Source organism: Choloepus didactylus, chromosome 3 (assembly GCF_015220235.1).
Source record: "Choloepus didactylus isolate mChoDid1 chromosome 3, mChoDid1.pri, whole genome shotgun sequence".
In the NCBI taxonomy this organism is placed as follows: domain Eukaryota; kingdom Metazoa; phylum Chordata; class Mammalia; order Pilosa; family Megalonychidae; genus Choloepus; species Choloepus didactylus.
The window spans coordinates 58,297,039-58,319,616 of record NC_051309.1 but is presented as its reverse complement, the minus strand read 5'-3'; the positions used below and the strand labels follow the sequence as shown (position 1 = coordinate 58,319,616).

The 22,578-nt window shown below is 40.0% G+C and overlaps 2 protein-coding genes and 1 pseudogene across 3 annotated transcripts in view; 1 reads left to right on the top strand and 2 right to left on the bottom strand.

The window, feature by feature from the left end:
* The window catches only part of THEGL (theg spermatid protein like), a 113,128-nt gene extending 112,791 nt beyond the window's left edge, over positions 1 to 337 (bottom strand). Inside the window, exon 1 of the mRNA XM_037831426.1 lies at positions 33 to 337. Coding sequence (XP_037687354.1) covers positions 33 to 337 — 305 coding nt within the window. The remainder of the gene's footprint in view (positions 1 to 32) is intronic.
* A 3,789-nt stretch (positions 338 to 4,126) lies between these two features.
* ARL9 (ADP ribosylation factor like GTPase 9) overlaps positions 4,127 to 22,578 on the bottom strand; it is a 50,198-nt gene continuing 31,746 nt past the window's right edge. For both annotated transcript variants that reach the window (XM_037829867.1, XM_037829868.1), the window contains exon 4: positions 4,127 to 5,377. In XM_037829867.1, the coding sequence (XP_037685795.1) occupies positions 5,132 to 5,377 (246 nt within the window). In that variant the 3' untranslated portion in view covers positions 4,127 to 5,131. The remainder of the gene's footprint in view (positions 5,378 to 22,578) is intronic.
* Positions 11,199 to 11,906, top strand: LOC119529447 (annotated as a pseudogene).

Below are 22,578 nucleotides of genomic sequence, written 5' to 3'. Positions count from 1 at the left end.
GGCGCGAGCGGGACCGGTGGCGCGGGACGCACGGGCGGCGCGGGCGGGACTTGCTGGGTTCGCGGAGTTGGAGCAGTTCAGAGGACCCGTGGTGTTCGGGAGTTTCTGGGGTCTCAGTAGACTCGTCGGGCTCGTCGGACTCGTCAGATTCGTCTCGTTCGTCGGGCTCCTCCCACTCCTCGGGCTCCTCGGGCTCCTGGGACCCTTCGACCCCACCGAGGTCGCTGAGCACAAGGGACGCCAGGAAGGCCTCGGTCCCCGAGGATACTTCTGTCGTTTCGAGCCCATCAGCCACCGCCGTCAGCCGGGCTGAACCTGAAAACTCTTGGTCCTCCATTTGAGCCCAGCAGCTCCCGCCACATCAGTGTCTCCCTCGCTGCCGGTCGCCGCGGCGCGGTGGGCTTTCTGCGCGGTGGATGCGGCAGTGCGGCCGCCGGGACGCCCCTCCAGGCCCCGCCCCCCCCCCCCCGCGTGTCGTTGCGTTGCCAAGGAAACGCGCCCAGCTGGGTAGAGTGCGGCCAGAGGCCCCACCGGGGCGACAGGGGGCAGAATCCTTCCGGCTGCTCCCGGGGTCAAGGGCGAGGACTCCCAGATGTTCTCCGTTGCCGAGATCCTGCGAAGATCCAGTCTAGCGACGACGCCACTCTGACAGCAAAGTCAGTCTCAGATTTCAGAAAGTACCTGGCACAGGCTCCACCTGGGCCTTTGTGCCCTAATCATGCTGGGAGGCCATACCAAGACTGACAATATCCTAAGGTCCTCTTATCACTAAGACTGATTTCCATCAGTTTCTAGTAAATGTACATAGGAATTGAGAGAGGGAGGCTGACACCAGAGCATAACATTCAGAAAGAGCCTTAAATTTAGATTTTTTACTATCTCCCCATGAAGTTCTGCATACAGTCATAAAGAAACACTGACACAATTGAAAAAAATACATTGATCTACAACTTTAATCTTGTGCCCTGTTACTTAGACTGTGTGCCCTAATTCATTATTTTTTATAAATCCTATAATTTCATGAATAGCACAACTCTGAGTGAAACATATTTGAGTGTGTGCCTTGATAGCATTAATTTAACTGATGTTTTAAATAGGCTATACCACAAGTTTTATAACCCTGTTTTGTTACCTTCCCTCTTTTTTTTGTCACTATTGTTTTATTACACAAAGAGATTTTTTAAATGTAAGTGGCTTGGACCTCTCTGTCTCCCAGAAATGCTTTCAGCTAATTTTTATGGACATGATGGTGTGGTAGAGGAGAAGAGAAGTAGAGGAGTTTCAGTGATGTATTTGTTTTCCAGGGAAGGGACTAGAGATATTAGGTTATTTGTCAAATAATATCGTACACCCAAGTAAAACTTTTGCACATCACTGGATATACTTTGTTTCACAAATGCAAAGAAAAGTTAAAAGAGAAATATTTTGGATTGTGGATGTGATCTGGAATGGATCACATATGCATCTGTGAATCAGGAAATCTGCTCCTTCAGACTCTCATTGAAATAGATGTGTATGGAGAGTCAAAACTTGGAAAAAAGGAGATGTAAACTTACCATCAGAGAGTTTACACTCAACATGTGGACAATCAGGGAAAAGCTGTGTGAAGTTACCTTAAAGAGGCAGAATGGCACCCACCTCAATAAAACTAGCCCACAACTGAATGCAGTACCTTCAGCTATTCAAATAACATTCAGTTGGTGGGGGGTCACTATCCAAATCCAGGTTTCCATCACCTCTCACCTGGATTCTACAATGGCCTCCCAACTTTTTTACTGTTTTCTACCTTTGCCCACCTCCCATCATGACAATCCAAACCACTTAGAATAAACCCTTAGCTTTGTACCATAATGTGCCCCAGGCTAGTCCTTGCCCCTCTCTCCAGTCTTACTTTGGGCTACTCCATCCTTGCTATCCACATTCCAACTTCCCTGTTCTTCTCTAACATGTCAAGCCCTTTCCCATGAGAGCTTCTTCCTATACCTGTTCCCATTGCCTGGGCCTTCTTCTCCCTACTCTTTGTATACTGGCTCCTTCCTATCTTTTAGGGTTTAACTTAAATATTTCCTTCCCAGGCCATCTTAAAGAATGCTCCTGGCATTCTTTTCTATCTCAGCTCTTTCCTTTGACTCAATTTGTAATTATTTCATCCACTTGCTTATGTTGTGTTTGTCTCCTCAGCTAGAATGTAAGCTCCTTAAGGACAGGGACCCTCTCTGTCCTGGTTGCTGGTATGTCCCCAGTTCCTATCCTGCCCAGCATCCCTTCCCTTTTCTTCTGAAAGCAGAACCTCTCTTTTCTGTGAGGAATTCATTCCATGTGGTTTGAGGGGGAGGCTATCTCTGCCCTCCCCCATAGGTCAGGGCAGTCCGGCACACGGATTGGTTTGGGGATGAACATATGATTCCATCAACATCCCTCCATGAGATGTGCTATATGGTTGCTGAAAGAGAGTCCATTTTATTCTGGGATCTTGAGCTGTAAGAAGGTATAAGCTTTGGGTTGACAGCAGCCATCTCACTATCTTGTGGAAGGAATCTGAGAATGAAGTCAAGCAGAGGTTAGCAGGCCCAAAAGATGGAGAGACCGTCTTATTATCTTTGGACTTCTGAATCCATCTATGTCCAGATTTCTCCATAAGGTAAGTCCCACCTCCCAAATCCCCTTTTTGTGCACACACAATTTGAGGTGAGTTTCCATTATTTTCAACTAAAAGAGTTCTGGCACATGGTGCTCAATAAATGTTTAGTGAATGGATAAATGAAAAGGTGGAGTCACTCTTAGTGTGCTAACTAAGCCTGTACTTTCTGATCCTGGAAAGCTAGCAGACTCTAGGTTGTGGTAAATTCCTCAAGGTTAACGACTGCCACCCTGTAAGTCCTGTTGAGAAGACTGCCAGCCAGGCAACCTCTCTGATAACACTCCAGATTCTTTTGGCTGAGGGCCATTTCCATTAGAAACCCCTGTAACATGTCCTTCCGTCACTAGGCTGGGAGCATCTCCAATATAATAGGGTTCCTGTTTCATTAATCCCTGGCATCAAGCAGTGACTGCCATGTTGTAATTCAATAACTTTTCACTGCTGAAAAAACTCCAGTCATAACACTCGTTGCATGTGGACAAGACCTAAAATCAGAAATGTGAGAAAAAGAAGGCTGAACAAGGAAGAACAGGGGTATCTTTCCCCAACCTGAAAGCTTTGGCATCATCCTTGAAATAGGCGTCCAGGAAAATGTATGTGCCCCTGACCACCTGAGAAAATATACAGAAGAGATACCACATAGAATTAATTTTAGGGTTGGATGTAGTCTGCATTACAACTGATCCTTTTAGAAAGAGAAGACTGAATGAGACCCAAGATGGTTAAGGGATTTGTCCAGTGGCCAGTTATAGTGACAGTACTTGGGGGCAGGGGCTGAAATCCAGGGTTTCTGATGATCCTGAATCATTGTGTGTTCAGCCTCCAGAGACCAGTCATATGAAGGTTTAACACTGGACACTTGAGTGGCTGTTTGTTTGTGATATGACAGTTAAACACTATCCTTTAGCACTGACTGAGAAAGAAAGAGACCTTAAAGGCACACACTTCCATGTCTCGTCTCTCAGAGGGCAGTCATCATTTTGCACATGCATGCCTAAGTTCAATCTAACACTTGACAGAGAAGGCTATGTGTCAGCATTGGGAGGGGCTAACCGTCTTCATTACATTTTAGTTCTTTATTTTGTCTCATATTCCAAATTTTGAAAAGAAAGATTTAAAGAACAACTCTTCTTTCCAAATCTTTTTTGTTTATTTTAACTCAACACAGGGCACTAAGGTTAAAAGTTGGATTTATATTGTGTCTGTAGATAAATACAGTTACCATTCTTAATGGGGTTTTATTAGCTTACAAGCATATAGATCTGAGGCAGTGAAAATGTCCAAATCAAGACATTCAAAACAATATCTGGACTCCTCTGTTATATGGCAAGGCACAGGGTGGCATCTGCTCATCTCTCCCTTCTCATCTGGGCTTTGCTGCTTCCAGCTTCTAGCTTCAGTGGCTTTCTCTCTGCTTCAGTGGCTTCCTCCTGTCTTTTGCTCTGAACTTCATCCTCTTATAAAGGACTCCGGTAAGAGGATTAAGACCCACCTGGGGCAGGCCTCAGCTGAAATAACCTAATAAAAATTTCCCACTCACAATAGGTTACACCCACAGGAATGGATTAGCTTTAAGAACATGGTTTTCTGGGGTCCATAAAACCTCCAAAACATCACAGATGCCTTACCTAAATCTTTCTGAATACTGTTAATTTATATGTGGCATTGACAGTACTTAACTTTTTTCATTGCTCCATCCTGATATTTCTTTCCCTGCTGTATTAAACAGATCCACTTAAAGGAAAATAGTTGGATGTTTACTGGAAAGGAGAAAGTTTAATGAAATATTTAATATAAATTTCATGTCATTTAAAAATCACAAATAGGACGAATGCTTGCTGTATTAGTTTCCTAGCTGCTAAAACAAATACCATACAATGGGCTGCTTTAACAACAGGAATTTATTGGCTCAGGGATTCAGAGACTAGAAGGCTTGCTTCCTCCTGGGGTCTGTATCTTCTGGCTAGCCAGTAATCTTTGGGGTTCCTTGACTTTTCCATCACATGGCAATGCATAAGGTGGCATCTTCTCCCTTCTCTTCCAAATTCTGGTGACTTGTAGCTTCTTGCTGTACTCTGCGGCTTCTCATTCCATATCCAATTTACTTTGCTTATACATACTTCAGCCATTTTGGATTAATAAGACCCACCCTCATTCATTTTGGGCACACCTTAACTAATAACACCTTCAAAGGTCCTGTTTACAAATGGGTTCGCACCACAGGACCAGGGGTTGGGACCCGAACATGCCTTTTGTGGGGGACATGAATCTCAACACATGCCAATGTTCATTTTAATTCTGTTGATTAAACATCTAAGTCTCCCCAAATATACTGTTTTACAAATATTTTTAAAGTCCAAAATCTAAATAAAGAGATGCTCTTAATAAATTTAAATTAATATTATCTTTGTATATATGCTATGCATTGAGAAAATAGGAAATGGCTTATTTTTTATTTGAAAGTGGAAACCTTTGGCTGCAACCTTCCACTCAACACTCCATGATGACATGATGACGTGTGAGCTGACGGTGAGCTGTCCTGTGGGCCTGGGCCTGGTCACTTACATCCTCAGCCAGGTGTGCAATCAGGTTTTTAGCATCTTGCATGATGGAGGGAATCTCTGAGCCGTTCTCAGTCACTTGGGTTCCAAACAAGAACATCTTCCTGTCATTTCCCACCTCAGATAATGCCAGAGCCTCATGGATATCTGTGATATGATAGGCTGATTCAAGATCCTTAATCCAGAATGTAAAAAGAATAGGAAAAAGTTGGTTATTTTGCAAGTCTTTTGGATAGATACATTTATTACTCTCATTTATTAATCTCAGTGATACATTTTGGTAGAGAGGACATGGTGACCCCATTATTATGACTCATGACTCATGGGTTCGAACGTAAATATTTTCATCAGAGTTATACCTACATTTTGAATCGTCATGAATGTATTTTCTGTAATGAAGCCAAACCAGTATAATGATGTGATCAATTTTCTGCACAGTGCAGTCAATCTGCTACATTTTTCTTCACTTCCATTTTCATTTTTCTAAGATTACTTTTAATAGATCAATTCTTTTAAATTTATATTTAACAGCACAAATTTGATTCATTAATCTTTTTTTGTCCATATCAAATTTCACTGATTATAGCATTTGCCATTGTGAATTTTCTTTTGTGGCCATTATTTCTACCAGAAAAAAAAAAAAACCAAAAACATTTGGATCAAAGTTTGGGTGAAGGAGGGAGATGAAGAAGAGAAAGAGAGTAGGGGAAAAGAAGATTTAGAAAATGAGGTGGTAGGAAGCAAAGGTGGGAGGGAGAGATGTGGAGAGAAAGGGGATGAGAAGGAGTGATGAGGGAGGTTTAGGGGAAGGAAACTGACAGGGAGAGGAAGAGTGGGGAGAGATTAAAATGGGAGATAGGGAACTTGTGCTTATGCTTCATGCCATGGTCAAAAGCTCCTTGAAGTCAAAAGGCAAGGTCAAAGCATACTTTGCCTTCCAAATGTCAGGAATTATTATGCAAGTGACCTCTAATATTCTCCTTCATAAATACACACAGGATTCAGCTACAGTTTTTCAGTCCTTTACAAAAGTTTTTGCACTTTCACCTCTAAGATTGCATTTATAATTGTTTTTTGTTGTTGTTGTTGGTATTATTTCACAGTGTTCTCCTTAAGCTTTAGGGGATCATTTTTTTAAAAATTCAATTTTATTGAGATAATTCACGTACCATATAATCATCCAAAGTGTACAATCAATTGTTCACAGTACCATAATATAGTTGTGCATTCATCACCCCAATCTATTTTTTGAACATTTTCCTTGTACCAGAAAAAGTGAAATATGAATAAAAAGTAAAAGTAAAGAAGAACACCCAAAATACCCCTCCTCCCACCCTATTTTTCATTTAGTTTTTTGTCCCCATTTTTCTACTCATCCATCCCTACACTGGATAAAGGGAGTGTGAGCCATAAGGCCTTCACAATCACACTGTCACCTCTTGTAAGCTACATTGCTGTACAATCATCTTCAAGAGTCAAGGCTACTGGGTTGCAGTTTGATAGTTTAGGTATTTACTTCTAGCTATTCCAATGCATGAAAACCTAAAAAGTGTTATCTGTATAGTGCATAAGAGTGCCCACTTGGAATCTTGGCTCCATTTGGAATCTCTCAGCCACTGAAGTTTTATTTTGTTTCATTTTGCATCCCTCTTTTGGTCAAGAAGATGTTCTCAATCCCACGATGTGGAGTCCAGATTCATCTAGGGGATCATTTTTAAATTGCTGGAAATCCAATATTGTGTCACTTTTTTCCTGTACCAATATAAACCTATCACATTCCCTCAGTAGGTGCCTGTGAAGCTCTTCCTTATGTGTTGTACTTGGTATCTGGCTGGAGTTGATTATCTACAGATGTTGGTAGTCGCCATATATATTGCTTGTTTGAAACCTGAACTCTTTTAGTCCTAGAGCCTGTAGTAAGTTCGGTAATTGTGTTAACTGAGCCCAGTAACATGTGGATAGTGTCTCAAGTTAATAAGTTTACCATTGGAATTGAGGAGGAAGAAAATGGGAGAGGGAGGACGTTGGATGGGAGGAAGGGCGTTTTGTAATGATAAAGCACATTAGATATAAATACCAAGTTATTTTCACACTTCCATAATTACACCTTAATAGAGGTCATCACCCAAAAAGTAAAGATAGTAAGAGGACTTTTTTTTAAACCCTTATATAATAACTTGAACCAGGGAGTCATCTAAAAGCAGAGACTAAAGTATTCTGTCCAAGGGATATCAACAAAGATGCATGAATCTTAAACTAGAATATCCAAACCATTTATTATAAGCCCAAGTAAAAGTTAAAATTTGACACCAAATGGGCAATACTGCTTTGTTCTGTTTATTCCATCTGATGAAGATACCAGTGATACAAAATACAAAGGAAAATACTGATAAATTTGACTATTAAAAATAGAAACCATCTGTATAAAATGGATTCAATAAACAAACTAGGACTGAAGCTTTACTTCAGACCCCCACCATGCTGATGGCGCTTTCCTTTCCAACCCCCACCCTGCTGCTCGAATAAAACTTTCTTGCCTGGAAAAAAATAATAATAATAAAACAAAGTAAAACAATAAGTCACCAAGATCCTGGAGAAGATATGTGTAATGCATATGATTAAAAAAGGATTATTTTTCGAAAATATATGAAAGACCTACAATGCAAATAAGAAAAGATAAACACCTTAACTGGAAGTAGGGAAAAGATATTGATAGGTAGTTCAGAGATATAGAAACCTCAATAACCAATATATATATATGAAAAGATGTTCAGACTCATTAGTTTTAATGTAAGACACAATTTCACCACATCAGATTGCCATAAATCGAAAGTCTGACAATAACAAATATTGACAGAGATGTGGAGCTGCAGACACTATCATATTCTGCAGAAGAATAAATTGGTGCAACATCTTTGAAAAGCAATTTGGTAATATCTAGTAAAATTGAATACGTACACAAATGAAAATGCAGAAATTGCTCTTTAAGTATGTGTACTAGGGAAAATTCATACATGTCCCCAAGGAATCACAAACAAAAAATTTTACCACAGCACTGTTTATAACAATAAAAATCTGTTAACAATCCAAATACTCAGCAACAGGAAAATGGTAAAATTGTGGTATATTCACACATGGAATACTAAACAGTTAACCTGAATGAACTAATGCTACATGAGTCAACATAGAAAATTTCGAAAACACAATATTGAAAAAACACAAAGCAAACTCCAGAAGATAAACTGAGTATGCCATTTTTATAAAGCTTAAAAACACATAAAAAATTCTGTACCTTGTTTATAGATACAAAAGCATGTAATAAAACTATAAAAACATTCAAGGAAATGATAACCACCAAAATCAGAACAATGGTTACTGTTAAAGAGGGAAGGAGGGGAATGAGATGAAGCAAGAATACAGAAGAGGTTTTGATTACATTGGTAAGGTTTTCTATAGTGGAATGAAGGAAGGGAAAGAGGAAGGAAGGAAGAAGATCTGAAGAAAACAGGGCAAAATGTTACAATTTAATCAAGCTGGATGGTAGGTACATAGGTGTTGATTACATCATTCTCCAAATTTTTTTATGCTTCAAATGGTTCATCATTTTTTTTTCAGTGTCCATAAATAAAGTTTTATTGGAACACAGCCATGCCTACTCATCTACCTAAAATCTTATGGCTGCTTTTGTGCTACAGCAGCAGAGTAGTTGCAAAACCATGTGGCCCACACAACCTAAAAATTTACTATCTGGTCCTTCACAGTTTGCTGTCCCCTGAATGTATGGAATGTTCAGAGGCTGTTAAAAATAAAAAACACTGAAGATTTCAGCCTCAGACAGAAACCTAGCTGAAGAAAAGAGAAAAGATTTAGATCTTACAGATTTTGAAGTGATTGGTAAACTTTGGAATATCTGCGATGGGAAAATGCAGAAAAGAAAGACTGCTTTATTACCATCCATGCCCTGGTATTTCAATTCTCATGGCACAGCAAAACTTTCAGATTGGCCAAAGATTAAAGATTTTAGACTTTTTGGCAAAGAATAAAAAATAGACAGGAATTTGGTTTTAAGCAGATATATGATGGGTCAAGTATAAACATACTATTGAAACAAAATTCCATTTCGTTTTTCCAAGATGCAACAATAAGTTTATAAACAAAATTTAGAACTACTCAGGAAATCCTTTAACAAAAAAAGAAACTTCTCCACATACCAAATTTTTAAAAGTGAAAAACAAATCAATGAACAAACAAAAGTGTCCATAGCCAGCAGACCAAAGGTTGAAACCTCTGGGCTAATTTGTAAGAACTATGTATTTAAAAAATATGAACTCCTTAGTTAAAGAGGGTTTAGGAAACCTCCCCTATTCTTCCTCTCTTGGTAGAAAGGTTCATCATTTTTTAATGAAAAGATAACATGAAGGAGGAGGAGGATTAATATACAAATACCATATTCTAAGGTATTTATTATGTTTTATAAGACAGAGATACGCTAAGATTCTACATCTCCTTGTTGATAGGGTTATATAAGCTAAAATACAAGAAAAAAATCACCCATTTCATGAAAGAAATAATCATGAACCCAAAGATGCTCTCATATCTAAGTGGGCAACTTCTGTTGCTTTAGTTGCAATGGCTTTTGTGAGGATTACATGAGATAACATGTTAAGTGCCCAGCACAGTGAAATAGTTGCCCTATTTTTTAAAAATATTTAAAAATATGTTGAACATTTGTACAATCCCTTGTGGTGATTCTGAACATTTACATGCATGCTCAAACTGGAGCAAGTTGTTTTCAACATTCTGAAATAGATTATGTAGAATAGGCAGAAGGCACAATCTACCACCACTCTGGAAAAGGGGATATATTGGATACACTCTAGGGGAGGTAACAGAAGGTCATAACCTAGAAAAGCGCCTTTCATGAATATAAAATGCACTTCTTATTTAGGCTTAGGTTTATGGACTTCAGTACATAAAAGTGCTAGGTTAAATATTTGGAAAACATTTTGCTAATAGGGGATTTGGGCACTGGGTTGGATGCCTTTGTTGAACAGTATTCCTCTATACCTGATATTGACTCTGAAGGAGGTGGTAACCATGGAGGAGAATAGTGAGTCAGGACAGAGCTTTTCACCAACTGCACATTTCAATTATGATGAGCCATGCAGTCTCAAATGTACAGCAAGTTCCCTCCAGCAATGCCAGGGATACACGAGTCAGCCTTTCCTTCGTGAGTGATTATGGTAAGAACTATTGCTAAAACAGCAAAAGGGCACAAAATATGAGGAAGTGAAGACACCAAATACTAATTAACAAAGCTCAGCTTTTCCATTTAATTTGACTCCAGTTCAGTAAGCCAATGTACAATGGAAAGGAAACATATTTTAGTCTATTTTTTATTTCTTTCTTGGATGTTGAAGTTGCCCATCTCTCTCCCTAAAAGACTGGAGTAGAACAGCAAGTGCACAGGGAGATATTCCAAGAAAAAGACTCTGGACTATTCTGACATTTCCTACTTCTGTGACTCTAGGCAAGTTGCTACAACTGTCTGTAAAATGAGGATATAATAATAGTATCTATTTCATAGGTTGCTGTGTGGATTAAATTAATACATATAAAGCACTTAGAACAGTGCCTGGCATTTGGCAATGCTGTCTATTATTGATTTTTGTTTGCTTTTGTTTTTACCATCATCATTATCTAGGAATCCTTTCAACCACCTTCCATAGAGCCCTTAGTTGTATCTGATTTAAGAGTAAACAGTTTACCTAAATAGAACTTTCTCATGAGGAAGACCTCAACATTCTATCTTTGCTCTTAGAACCACTCAGAAATGCTTTTGTAGGGGCAGTATAATAGAATATTGAAAAGCATGGGTTGAATGTCACATCTCTTATGCTATAACTGTGTGATCTTAGGAAAATTATTTACTCTCTCTGAGGCTTAAGTTTTACATCTACAAAATGGGTATAATAAAATCTAACTTGGTTGGTGCCATGGCTGCCGCAAATCCTTGGCAGCTGGCGTCGGCGCCAAACGCCGCCAGGCTACTGCTGGGCCATTTCCTAGCTTTGGGTGTGGTCACTCAGGAGATGTTAAATGTATCTAAGAAATCAGCTTCTTGCTTTGTGAACTTCTCAAGACTACATCAGATCACAAACACTCAAGATGAAATCTATCAGAAAAACTTGGAAACTGAACTCCTAAAACTAGAAAAAGATACAGCAGATGTTGTTCATCCTTTCTTTTTAGATCAGAAGTGTCATACCCTGCAAAGCATGAACAATCATTTGGAAGCAGTGCTAACAGAGAAGAGGTCCCTCAGGCAGAGACTAATGAAACCCATACGCCAGGAAAACTTGCCTGTTGAAGCAGTTTATCACAGATAACATGGTATATTTGCTGGAGTTGGCAGTGACTTTCATTGAGAGATTAGAAACCCATCTTGAAACTATTAGAAATATTCCTCATTTAGATGCAAATCTGAAGAACATGAGCAAGGCTTTAGCAAAAATGGATATTTTGGTGACTGAGACAGAAGAACTGGCAGAGAACATATTCAAGTGGTGAGAACAACAAAAGGAAGTTTCCTCTTGTATCCCCAAAATATTAGCTGAAGAAAATTATCTTCATAAACATGACATTATAATGCCTCCTTTACCTTTGATTCTAAAGTTAATGTCCAAACTATTAATGGCAAGTGATCATCAACTGTTTATTTTTGCTTAATTATATGTAGTCATGAAGTCCATTTCTAATTGATTGTGGCTTGGATAGTCACAGGCTCTGCCACTAGCAATACTGAAAGAGCCACCTTGTATTAGAGCACCAGGGCTCCAGATTCATTAAGACCAAAGTGAGTTGTCCTTTGTTTTTCATATATTTTCATTCTACTTCACAGTAGAACTAGTGAGGATCAAAAATAGACATGACAATTTATTGACATGGTTGTGTTAACCATTTCTTAAGCAGTGGATTCTCTATTAAAATGCCTTTTAAAAAATGCATGTTTCTGAACTGGAAGAGTCTTCTTGAATCTGAAATTGTCTATGTTGATTATTCCTGTGGGGTTGTCAGTAAATGTGCAGAAAAGAGTTAACATAGGAGGGCTGACTGCTAACCTTTGAAAGGCCTACTTTTTAGGTTGGCCCTTGACTGGCATCTGAGAATTTAGATTTCAGGAGGGTTCCCACAATCCTAACTAAGAATGGCTCACTAAGCCTAAGCTGTTTGTACAAACAATGTGGTTTATGCTGAACATATGCTTTCCTTCTGAGAGTATGAATTTTGTTATGTGATGGGCAGAGGATGCCAACATGACTAGCCTTCTAATAAAAACCCAGGGCACTGAGTCTCCAGTGAGCTCTGTTGGTTTAGACAACATTTCTCACATGTTGTGTTGTCACAAAAGTTGCATGGGGAATTAAACATGTCCCGTGTGATCCACTGGAGAGAACTCGGGAAACTTGTGCTTGATTCCCCCAGTTTTTGCCCACGTGCCTTTTCCCCTTGTTGATTTTGCTTTGTATCCTTTCACTATAATAAATTGTATTCATGAATATGACCATATGTAGATTTCTGTGAGTCCTCCTAGTGAATTAGAACCTAGAAGTGGTCTTTGGGACCCCAGATATGCTAAGCAATTCCTGGGGTGTCCACTTGCAGCCTTAGGATTAGGCAGAGAAGAAAGGTAGAGCAAAGCAAAGAAAAAGGCACATTATAAAACTTTAGAGGCTGACTTAACAAAATGGTTGGATATTTTACTTAGTCTAAAATTGTTGTGTGTATGGTAGAGAGTGGTATAATGATAATTACAACTGCCTTAGTATACACTGATTTGTATTAGTATTCTAACTACCCTGGCTTATTTTATTTTCAGACTTGGGTTTCTGTTTTATTTAAAATGTGCACCAGTATTTTTATGCTGTCGCATTCTCTGTCACAGGGGTTCACTGATCCTTGTGTTTACTGCACTCCTCAACACAAGAATACCTAGAACACAGTATGATAAGTAGTTGTCTATAAGGAAATATGATTATTATTTTTAAAACTGCTGGTAACACAATCAGGGACCATGTTTTGAAGCCTAATCTGTTGATTTTTCAAATCGGATATAGAAGATTGGTCATGTTATTCTGAACATTACTTAGACACTTAAGAAAAGCCTTCGGGTATATTTCTTCAGAAATCTGTTCAAGCCTAGACTTGGTTTCAAAATATCTCACTTTGCTTTTTCTTAATACGATTTTTTATATTACTTTTTATATGTGTATTATATATGCATATAATGTTACAAATACTGACATGCCTGTTTTGTTTCCTGTCTATTATGTCTTTATCAAAATATAAAAATAAACCTGTAATTTCTAACTAAAAAAAAAAAATCTAACTTGATCATACTGTAATTTTGTTGATTAGGTATCCGTTTTCATCGCTTCTTTGGATACTAAAGGAGCAGACATTAAAAGACAATGGAGGAGGAGAACCTAAGAAGGCGGCTAGGTGAGACAGGGCAAAAAAACACCTCTGTGAAAAATACTAGATAGAAGCCAGAAAGTGACCCAGAACACCAGTTCCAGTGATGCACCAAATGGACAAGGTCTGCTAAATCCACAGGGACTGTGCATTTGGTGAAATCCAGAGTCTGTATTCTGAAACGAGTGAGTGAGCCAGCTGAAGGTCTGGCGGCCATGCTGTGGTGTGGGGAAACTATGGGTTGGCGTTTGGAGACGGACTAGTTCTTTTTTTAAAAAAAAAACCCAGGAGCGGCTGTGGATACGGCAGTGAGAACCATGCAGTGAAGTGCGGCAGGAGCAGGCTGTGCCAATGCCTCAATATCTGGCATGGAAGATAGCCCTTCCCACACCCATTGCTAATTGTCTTGGAGCCAGGAGAGGGGAGGGGAGCCAAAAGGAGAAAGAAACTGCACCCCTTGCAGCCATCTTCCCGGTGGGCTGGGGATGCTCCTGCCCAGTGCTGAAGCCACAGTCCAGAGCCGCGCCAAGGGTTGCAGTGTGATGAGGAGTGTTTCCCACAGCATCGCACACATGCCACAATATCAGCTGTGGACAGTGGCCTTTAGTGCACCCACAGCTAACTGTCCCAGAGCTGGGAAGGTGGAGCTGTGTGAAAAGGGGGAAATTAACATGCCTCATTCAGCCATCTTTACAGCAGGCTGGGAACACCCCTGCACGGCCCGGTGGCCCAGGGCTTCCCTGGAGGGCCGGCACACACTTGTGACATGGCACAGCCTTCCCTCAGCAGAAGTCCTGGAAGAGCACAGCTGAAGAGGGGGACCAGCTTGGAAATCCCAGGGACCCTACGCCAATACCAAGGACTTGTGGGTCAGCAGCAGAGACAATCTGTGGCAAGACTGAATGAAGTTTTAGACTCTTGCAACAGCCTTCAATCTCCGGGAACACCTGGGAGGTTTGATTATTAAAGCTGCCCTGCCTCCCTAACCCCTCAGACACATGCCCCACATTCAGGGCAGACAGCACCAACAACACACCCAAACTTACTGCACCAGTTGTACCCCACAAGAATCAGATCCCCACACACCACAAAGACAAAGTTGGGGAGAATGGACTTGAGGGGAATAGGTGACTCATGGATGCCATCTGCTGGTTAATTAGAGAAAGTGTACACCACCAAGCTATAGATCTGACAAATCAGAGATTGGGGTTTTACATATCCTGAAAGAATCCTATCAAGTAAAGCAAATGCCAAGAGGCCAAAAACAACAGAAAATTTTAAAGCATACGATAAAACCAGGCGATATGGAGAACCCAAACCAAAACACCCAAAACAAAAGATCAGAAGAGACACAGTACTCGAAACAATTAATCAAAGAACTAAAGACAAACAATGAAAGCATGGCACAGGATATAAAGGACATGAAGAAGAGCATGGCACTGGATATAAAGGACATAAAGAAGACCCTAGAAGAGCATAAAGAAGAAATTGCAAGAGTAAATAAAAAAATAGAAGATCTTATGGAAATAAAAGAAACTGTTGACCTAATTAAAAAGATTCTGGATACTCATAGTACAAGACTAGAGGAAGCGGAGCAATGACTCAATATCCTAGACGACCACAGAAAGGAAAATGAAATAACAAAAGAAAAAATGGGGAAAAAAATGAAAAAATCAAAATGGATCTCAGGGATATGATAGATAAAATAAAACGTCCAAATTTAAGACTCATTGGTGTCCCAGAAGGGGAAGAGAAGGGTAAAGATCTAGAAAGAGTATTCAAAGAAATTGTTGGGGAAAACTTCCCAAACCTTCTACACAGTATAAATACACAAAGCATAAATGCCCAGTGAACTCCAAATAGAATAAATCCAGATAAACCCACTCCAAGACATATTCTGATCAGACTGTCAAATACTGAAGAGAAGGAGCAAGTTCTGAAAGCAGCAAAAGAAAAACAATTCACCACATACAAAGGAAACAACATAAGACTAAGTAGTGACTACTCAGCGGTCACCATGGAGGCGAGAAGGCACTGGCATGACATATTTAAAATTCTGAGAGAGAAAACTTTCCAACCAAGAATACTTTACCCAGCAAAGCTCTCCTTCACATTTGAGGGAAAGCTTAAATTTTTCACAGACAAACAAATGCTCAGAGATTTTGCTAATAAAAGACTTGCCCTACTTCAGATACTAAAGGGAGCCCTACCGACAGAGAAACAGAGGAAGGAGATAGAGAGATAGAGCAATTTAACAGACATATATAGAACATTACGTCCCAAATCACCAGGACACACATTCTTCTCTAGTGATCACGGATCTTTCTCCAGAATAGACCATATGCTGGAACATAAAACAAGCCTCAATAAATCAAAAAAAAAATTGAATTTGTTCAAAGCACATTCTCTGACCATAATGGAATACAAATAGAAGTCAATAACCATCAGAGACTTGGAGAAATCACAAACACCTGGAGATTAAAAATGAGGGGGAGATGAAAACATTACCAGATAATCAAAAGCTGAGGGACTTCATCACCAGTAGATCAGTCCTATAAGAAATGCTAAAAGGAATTGTGCAGGCTGAAAGGAAGGGACACTAAACAATTGACTGAAACCACATGAAGAAATAAAGATTTCCAGTAAAGATCACATGGTAAATATAAATACCAATACTACCGTATTTTTGATTTGTAACTCCACTATTTACTTCCTACAGGATCTAAAATACATAAACTGTAATGATAAATCAATGGTTTTGGACTCAATGTAAAATACGTAATTTTTGACAAGAACTACATGAAGGTGGGGGAATGGAGGAGTACAGGAACATAGTTTATGTGTCCTATTGAAGTTAAGTTGGTATCAAAGAAAAACAAGATTGTTATACACTTAAGATGTTAAATTTAAGCCCCACAGTAAAAACAAAGAAAGTATCAGAGAATATGACCATAGAGATGAAAAGTAGAGTATGGATTATGAGAAGTGGGGGAAGGGGCAATGGGGAGTTAAGAAATGAGAGTAGGGTTTCTGTTTGGGGTGAAAGGAAATTTCTAGTAATGGATGGTGGGAAGGTGATGGCATTGCAACATTCTAAATGTGATTAATCCCACTAATGGAATGCTAGGGAGGGGTTGGAATGGGAAGATTTAGGCTGTATATATGTTTCCACAATTGGAAAAAAAAAAACAAAAAACAACAGTCTAAATAGATAATGATAATTAAATGCCAAGGATGATCCTGGATGGGATCTGAGGATGGTGGAGAGGAAGCAGAAAAGGACATAGTGGGGACATAAGAAAAAAAAAGGAAATAAAGAATGTAAGCTTTGTATCAATGTTGAATTTCTTGAACTTCTTAGCTGCGCTTAATTGCATAAAAGAATCTTCTTGTTCATGGGAAATGTATATGTGAATTATATTGTTTGTTCAAGGATGTGTGCAGCTTGCTCTCATATGTTCAGAAGACAGAGCAATAGATGATGGATGACAGGGAGGGAGGGAGGGAGGGAAAGAAAGAAATGGTGATGTGACAGGATGTTAAAGTTGGTTGATCGGGGTATCAGGGGAGGGGGGTCGGGGTATGCTGGAGTTGTGTGTATGGGGTTTGTATTATTTTTGCAACTGTTCCTGTAAGTTTGAATTTATTTCAAAATAAAATTAAAAAAAAAAAAAAAAAAAGACAATGGAAGCGACTCCCGGGAAGATGGCAGAATAGGGAGCTGCAAGGCTTACTCCTCTTCCAAAAACAGCTAGTGGACAGGTAGACACTGTCTGAAACAACTGTTCCAGGGATCAAAGACCAGGGGAGTACCACGCAGCATCCAGGGAAGAGTGGGACAAAGACACTGAGAAACTGCAGTGAAGAATTGTGATTAACTCGCTCAGTCACGTCTCCTGGCACCCATACCCCACTCTCATGGCAAGCAGCTTTGGGTCAGTTGGTCCTTTCCTGGAAGGCTGCTGCAGACTGGGAGGGCCATGGAAGCCCTCCTCCTCAATAACAGAGGGGGACACAGCCCAGTACTAATACAGCTATTGACTGGCAAATTTAGACCATCAGGTCCTGCTGCTTTAGCCCATCCTAGACAAGTGCTGATGTGCCATTGTTTCCACCTGCATCAGAGGCGGAGCCGGAAGAGGGCTAAAAATACCCTGCCTTCTTAGGACTGCCAGGAATAGGTTCCTGCAGAGTGACACCTTCTGGGCAGGTCAGGAAAGCACAGCCCTGGGTATCTGACTAAAAGGCTTTTTATTTAAAAAAAACAAAACAAAACACATTTGTACCTTTTATTACAATCATTGAGCACCCTAGGTTTCCCTGAGTTACACAGTCCCAGTCTTTATTGTTCATCTTTTGTTCTGGTGTCCCAGATATGAGTATAGCTGTGTAGCTATACTCATATCAGACAAAATAGACTTTAAATGCAAAAATGTTATGAGAAACAAAGAAGGATGTCATATATTAATAAAAGGGGAATCTACCAAGAAGAAATAGCAATCATAAATATTTATGTACCTAACCGAGGTGCCCCAATACACACGAAGCAAACCCTATCAAACCTGAAGGGAGAAAGAGACGTCTCTAAAGTAAAAGTTGAAGACTTCAGTTACTCCACTTATCAACAGATAGAACATATAGACAGAGGAGCAATAAGGAAACAGAGACCCTGAATAATATAATAAATTAACTAGACCTAACAGACATACACAGAATATTGCACCCCAAAACAGCAGTATATATATATTCTTCTCAAGTGCTAATGGATCATTCTCCAGGATAGACCACTTGTTGGGTCACAGCACAGGTCTCAATAATTTTAAAAAGACTGAAATTATGCAAAGCCCTTTCTCTGATCATAATGGAATAAAAGAGGAAATCAATAACAGGAGGAGAACTAGAAAATTCACAAATATATGCAGGTAAAATAACACACTCAAACAATCAGTGGGTAAAAGAAGATATTGCAAGAGAAATCAGTAAATATCTTGAGATTAGTGAAAATGAGAATACAACATATCAAAACCTGGGATGCAGCATATTAAAAGAATTATACACCATGATCAAGTGGAGCTTCTTCCAGGTCACAAGGGTTGTTCAACACAAGAATATCAATTACTGTAATACTCCAAATTAACAAATTGAAGGGGAAAACCATATGATCATATCAATTGACGCAGAAAAGGCATTTGACAAAATCCAGCATCCTTTCTTGGTAAAATACCTATAAGATAGAAATAGAAGGAAACTTCCTCAACATGATAAGGTGCATATATGAAAAACCCACAGCTAACATCATACTCAATGGTGAAAGACTGAAAGCTTTCCCTCTAAGATTGGGAACAAGACAAAGAAGCCCACTGTCACCACTGTTATTCAACATTGTGCTGGAAGTTCTAGCTAGAGAAATTAGGCAAAAAAGAAGAAATAAAAGTTATCCAAATTGGAAAGGAAGAAGCAAAACGTTCACTATTTGCAGATGATATAATCCTATGTAGAGAAAGTTCTGAAAAATCTACAACAAAGCTACTAGAGCTAATAAACGAGTTCAGCAAAGTAGTGGGATACAAGATCAACAAGGAAAAATCAGTAGTATTTCTATATATTAGTAATGAGCAATCTGAGGAGGAAACCAAGAAAAAAATTCCATTTAAAATAGCAACTATAAGAATCAAGCATCTAGGAATAAATTTAACCAAGGATGTAAAGGACTTATATGCAGAACACTACAAAACATTGCTAAAAGAAATCAAAGAAGACCGAAATACATGGAAAGACATAATGTATTCATGGATTGGAAGGCTAAATATCATTTAGATGTCAATTCTACCCAAATTGATTTACAGATTCAACACAATCCCCCCCAAAATTCCAAAAGTTCACCCTAAAGAATTGGAAAAGCCAATTATCAAATTATTTGGAAGGGTAAGGAGACTGAAATAGCCAAAAACATCTTAAAAAAGAAGAACAAAGTTGGAGGACTCATGCTTCCTGACTTTTGAGCATATTACAAAGCTATATTGGGCAAAACAGCATGGTACTGGCATAAAGATAGACATATTGATCAAGAAAATCAAATTGAGGGTTCAGAAATAGACTCTCACATTTATGGTCAATTGATTTTTGATAAGCCTGCCAAGTCCACTCAACTGGGACAGAAAAGTATCTTCAACAAATGGTGCTGGGAGAGCTGGATATCCATATGTAAAAGAATGAAAGAGGATGCCTATCTCAAATCTTATACAAAAATTAACTCAAAATTGATCAAAGACATACATATAAGAGCCAGGACCATAAAACTCCTAGAAGACAATAAAACATAGGGAAGCGTCATCAAGATCTTGTGGTAGGCAGTGGTTTCTTAGACTTTACATCCAAAGCACAAGCCATGAAAGAAAAATAGATAAATGAGACCTCCTCAAAATTGAATATCTTTGTGTTTCAAAGTACTTTGTCAAAAAGGTGAAAGGCAGCCTACTCAATGGGGGAAAATATTTGGTCACCACATATCCAATAAGGATTTAATATCCAGAATATAAAAAGAAATCTACAGGAGGCGGGGCAAGATGGCAGACTGGTGAGCTGTATGTTTTAGTTACTCCTCCAGGAAAGTAGGTAAAAAGCCAGGAACTGCGTGGACTGGACACCACAGAGCAATCTGTCTTTGGGCATACTTCATACAACACTCATGAAAACGTGGAACTGCTGAGATCAGCGAAATCTGTAAGTTTTTGCGGCCAGGGGACCCGCGCCCCTCCCTGCCAGGCTCAGTCCCGGGGGAGGAGGGGCTGTCAGCTCCAGGAAGGAGAAGGGAGAATTGCAGTGGCTGCTCTCATCGGAAACTCATTCTACTGATTCAAACTCCAACCATAGATAGACTGAGGCCAGACACCAGAGACTCTGAGAGCAGCCAGCCCAGCAGAGAGGAGACGGGCATAGAAGGAAAACAACACGAGAAGCTCCAAAGTAAAAGCAGAGGATTTTTGGAGTTCTGGTGAACACAGAAAGGGGAAGGGCGGAGATCAGGCCTTGAGGCGCATATGCAAATCCCGAAGCAAGGCTGATCTCTCTGCCCAGGGCACCTTTCCTTAATGGCCCTGGTTGCTTTGTCTATTAGCATTTCAATAACCCATTAGATCTCTGAGGAGGGCCGTTTTTTTTTTTTTTTTAAATCCTTTTTGCTTTTTCTAAAACAATTACTCTAAGAAGCTCAATACAGAAAGCTTCAAAGAATTGAAATTTGGGCACGTCAAGTCAAGAGCAGAACTAAGAGAGCTCTGAGACAAAAGGCAATAATCCAGTGGCTGAGAAAATTCACTAAACAACACAACTTCCCAAGAAAAGGGGGGTGTCCGCTCACAGCCACCATCCTGGTGGACAGGAAACACTCCTGCCCATCGCCAGCCCCATAGCCCAGAGCTGCCCCAGACAACCCAGTGTGACGGAAGTGCTTCAAATAACAGGCACACACCACAAAACTGGGCGTGGACATTAGCCTTCCCTGCAACCTCAGCTGAATGTCCCAGAGCTGGGAAGGGGGAGCAGTGTGAATTAACAGAGCCCCATTCAGCCATCATTTGAGCAGACTGGGAGCCTCCCAACACAGCCCAGCAGCCCAGAACTGCCCTGAGGGGACGGCACTCACCTGTGACATAGCACAGTCATCCCTCAACAGAGGACCCGGGGTGCACAGCCTGGAAGAGGGACCCACTTGCAAGTCTCAGGAGCCATACGCCAATACCAAAGACTTGTGGGTCAGTGGCAGAGACAAACTGTGGCAGGACTGAACTGAAGGATTAGACTATTGCAGTAGCTTTAAAACTCTAGGATCATCAGGGAGATTTGATTGTTAGGGCCACCCCCCCTCCCCGACTGCCCAGAAACACGCCCCACATACAGGGCAGGCAACACCAACTACACACGCAAGCTTGGGACACCAATTGGGCCCCACAAGACTCACTCCCCCCACTCACCAAAAAGGCTAAGCAGGGGAGATCTGGCTTGTGGAGAACAGGTGGCTCGTGGACGCCACCTGCTGGTTAGTTAGAGAAAGTGTACTCCACGAAGCTGTAGATCTGATAAATTAGAGATAAGGACTTCAACTGGTCTACAAACCCTAAAAGACCCCTATCAAGGACAGCAAATGCCACGAGGCCAAAAACAACAGAAAATTATAAAGCATATGAAAAAACCAGACGATATGGATAACCCAAGCCCAAGCACCCAAATCAAAAGACCAGAAGAGACACACCTAGAGCAGCTACTCAAAGAACTAAAGATGAACAATGAGACCCTAGTACGGGATATGAAGGAAATCAAGAAGACCCTAGAAGAGCATAAAGAAGACATTGCAAGACTAAATAAAAAAATGGATGATCTTATGGAAATTAAAGAAACTGTTGACCAAATTAAAAAGATTCTGGACACTCATAGTACAAGACTAGAGGAAGTTGAACAACGAATCAGTGACCTGGAAGATGACAGAATGGAAAATGAAAGCATAAAAGAAAGAATGGGGAAAAAAATTGAAAAACTCGAAATGGACCTCAGGGATATGATAGATAATATGAAGCGTCCGAATATAAGACTCATTGGTGTCCCAGAAGGGGAAGAAAAGGGTAAAGGTCTAGGAAGAGTATTCAAAGAAATTGTTGGGGAAAACTTCCCAAATCTTCTAAACAACATAAATACACAAATCATAAATGCTCAGCGAACTCCAAATAGAATAAATCCAAAAAAACCCACTCCGAGACATATACTGATCACACTGTCAAACATAGAAGAGAAGGAGCAAGTTCTGAAAGCAGCAAGAGAAAAGCAATTCACCACATACAAAGGAAACAGCATAAGACTAAGTAGTGACTACTCAGCAGCCACCATGGAGGCGAGAAAGCAATGGCA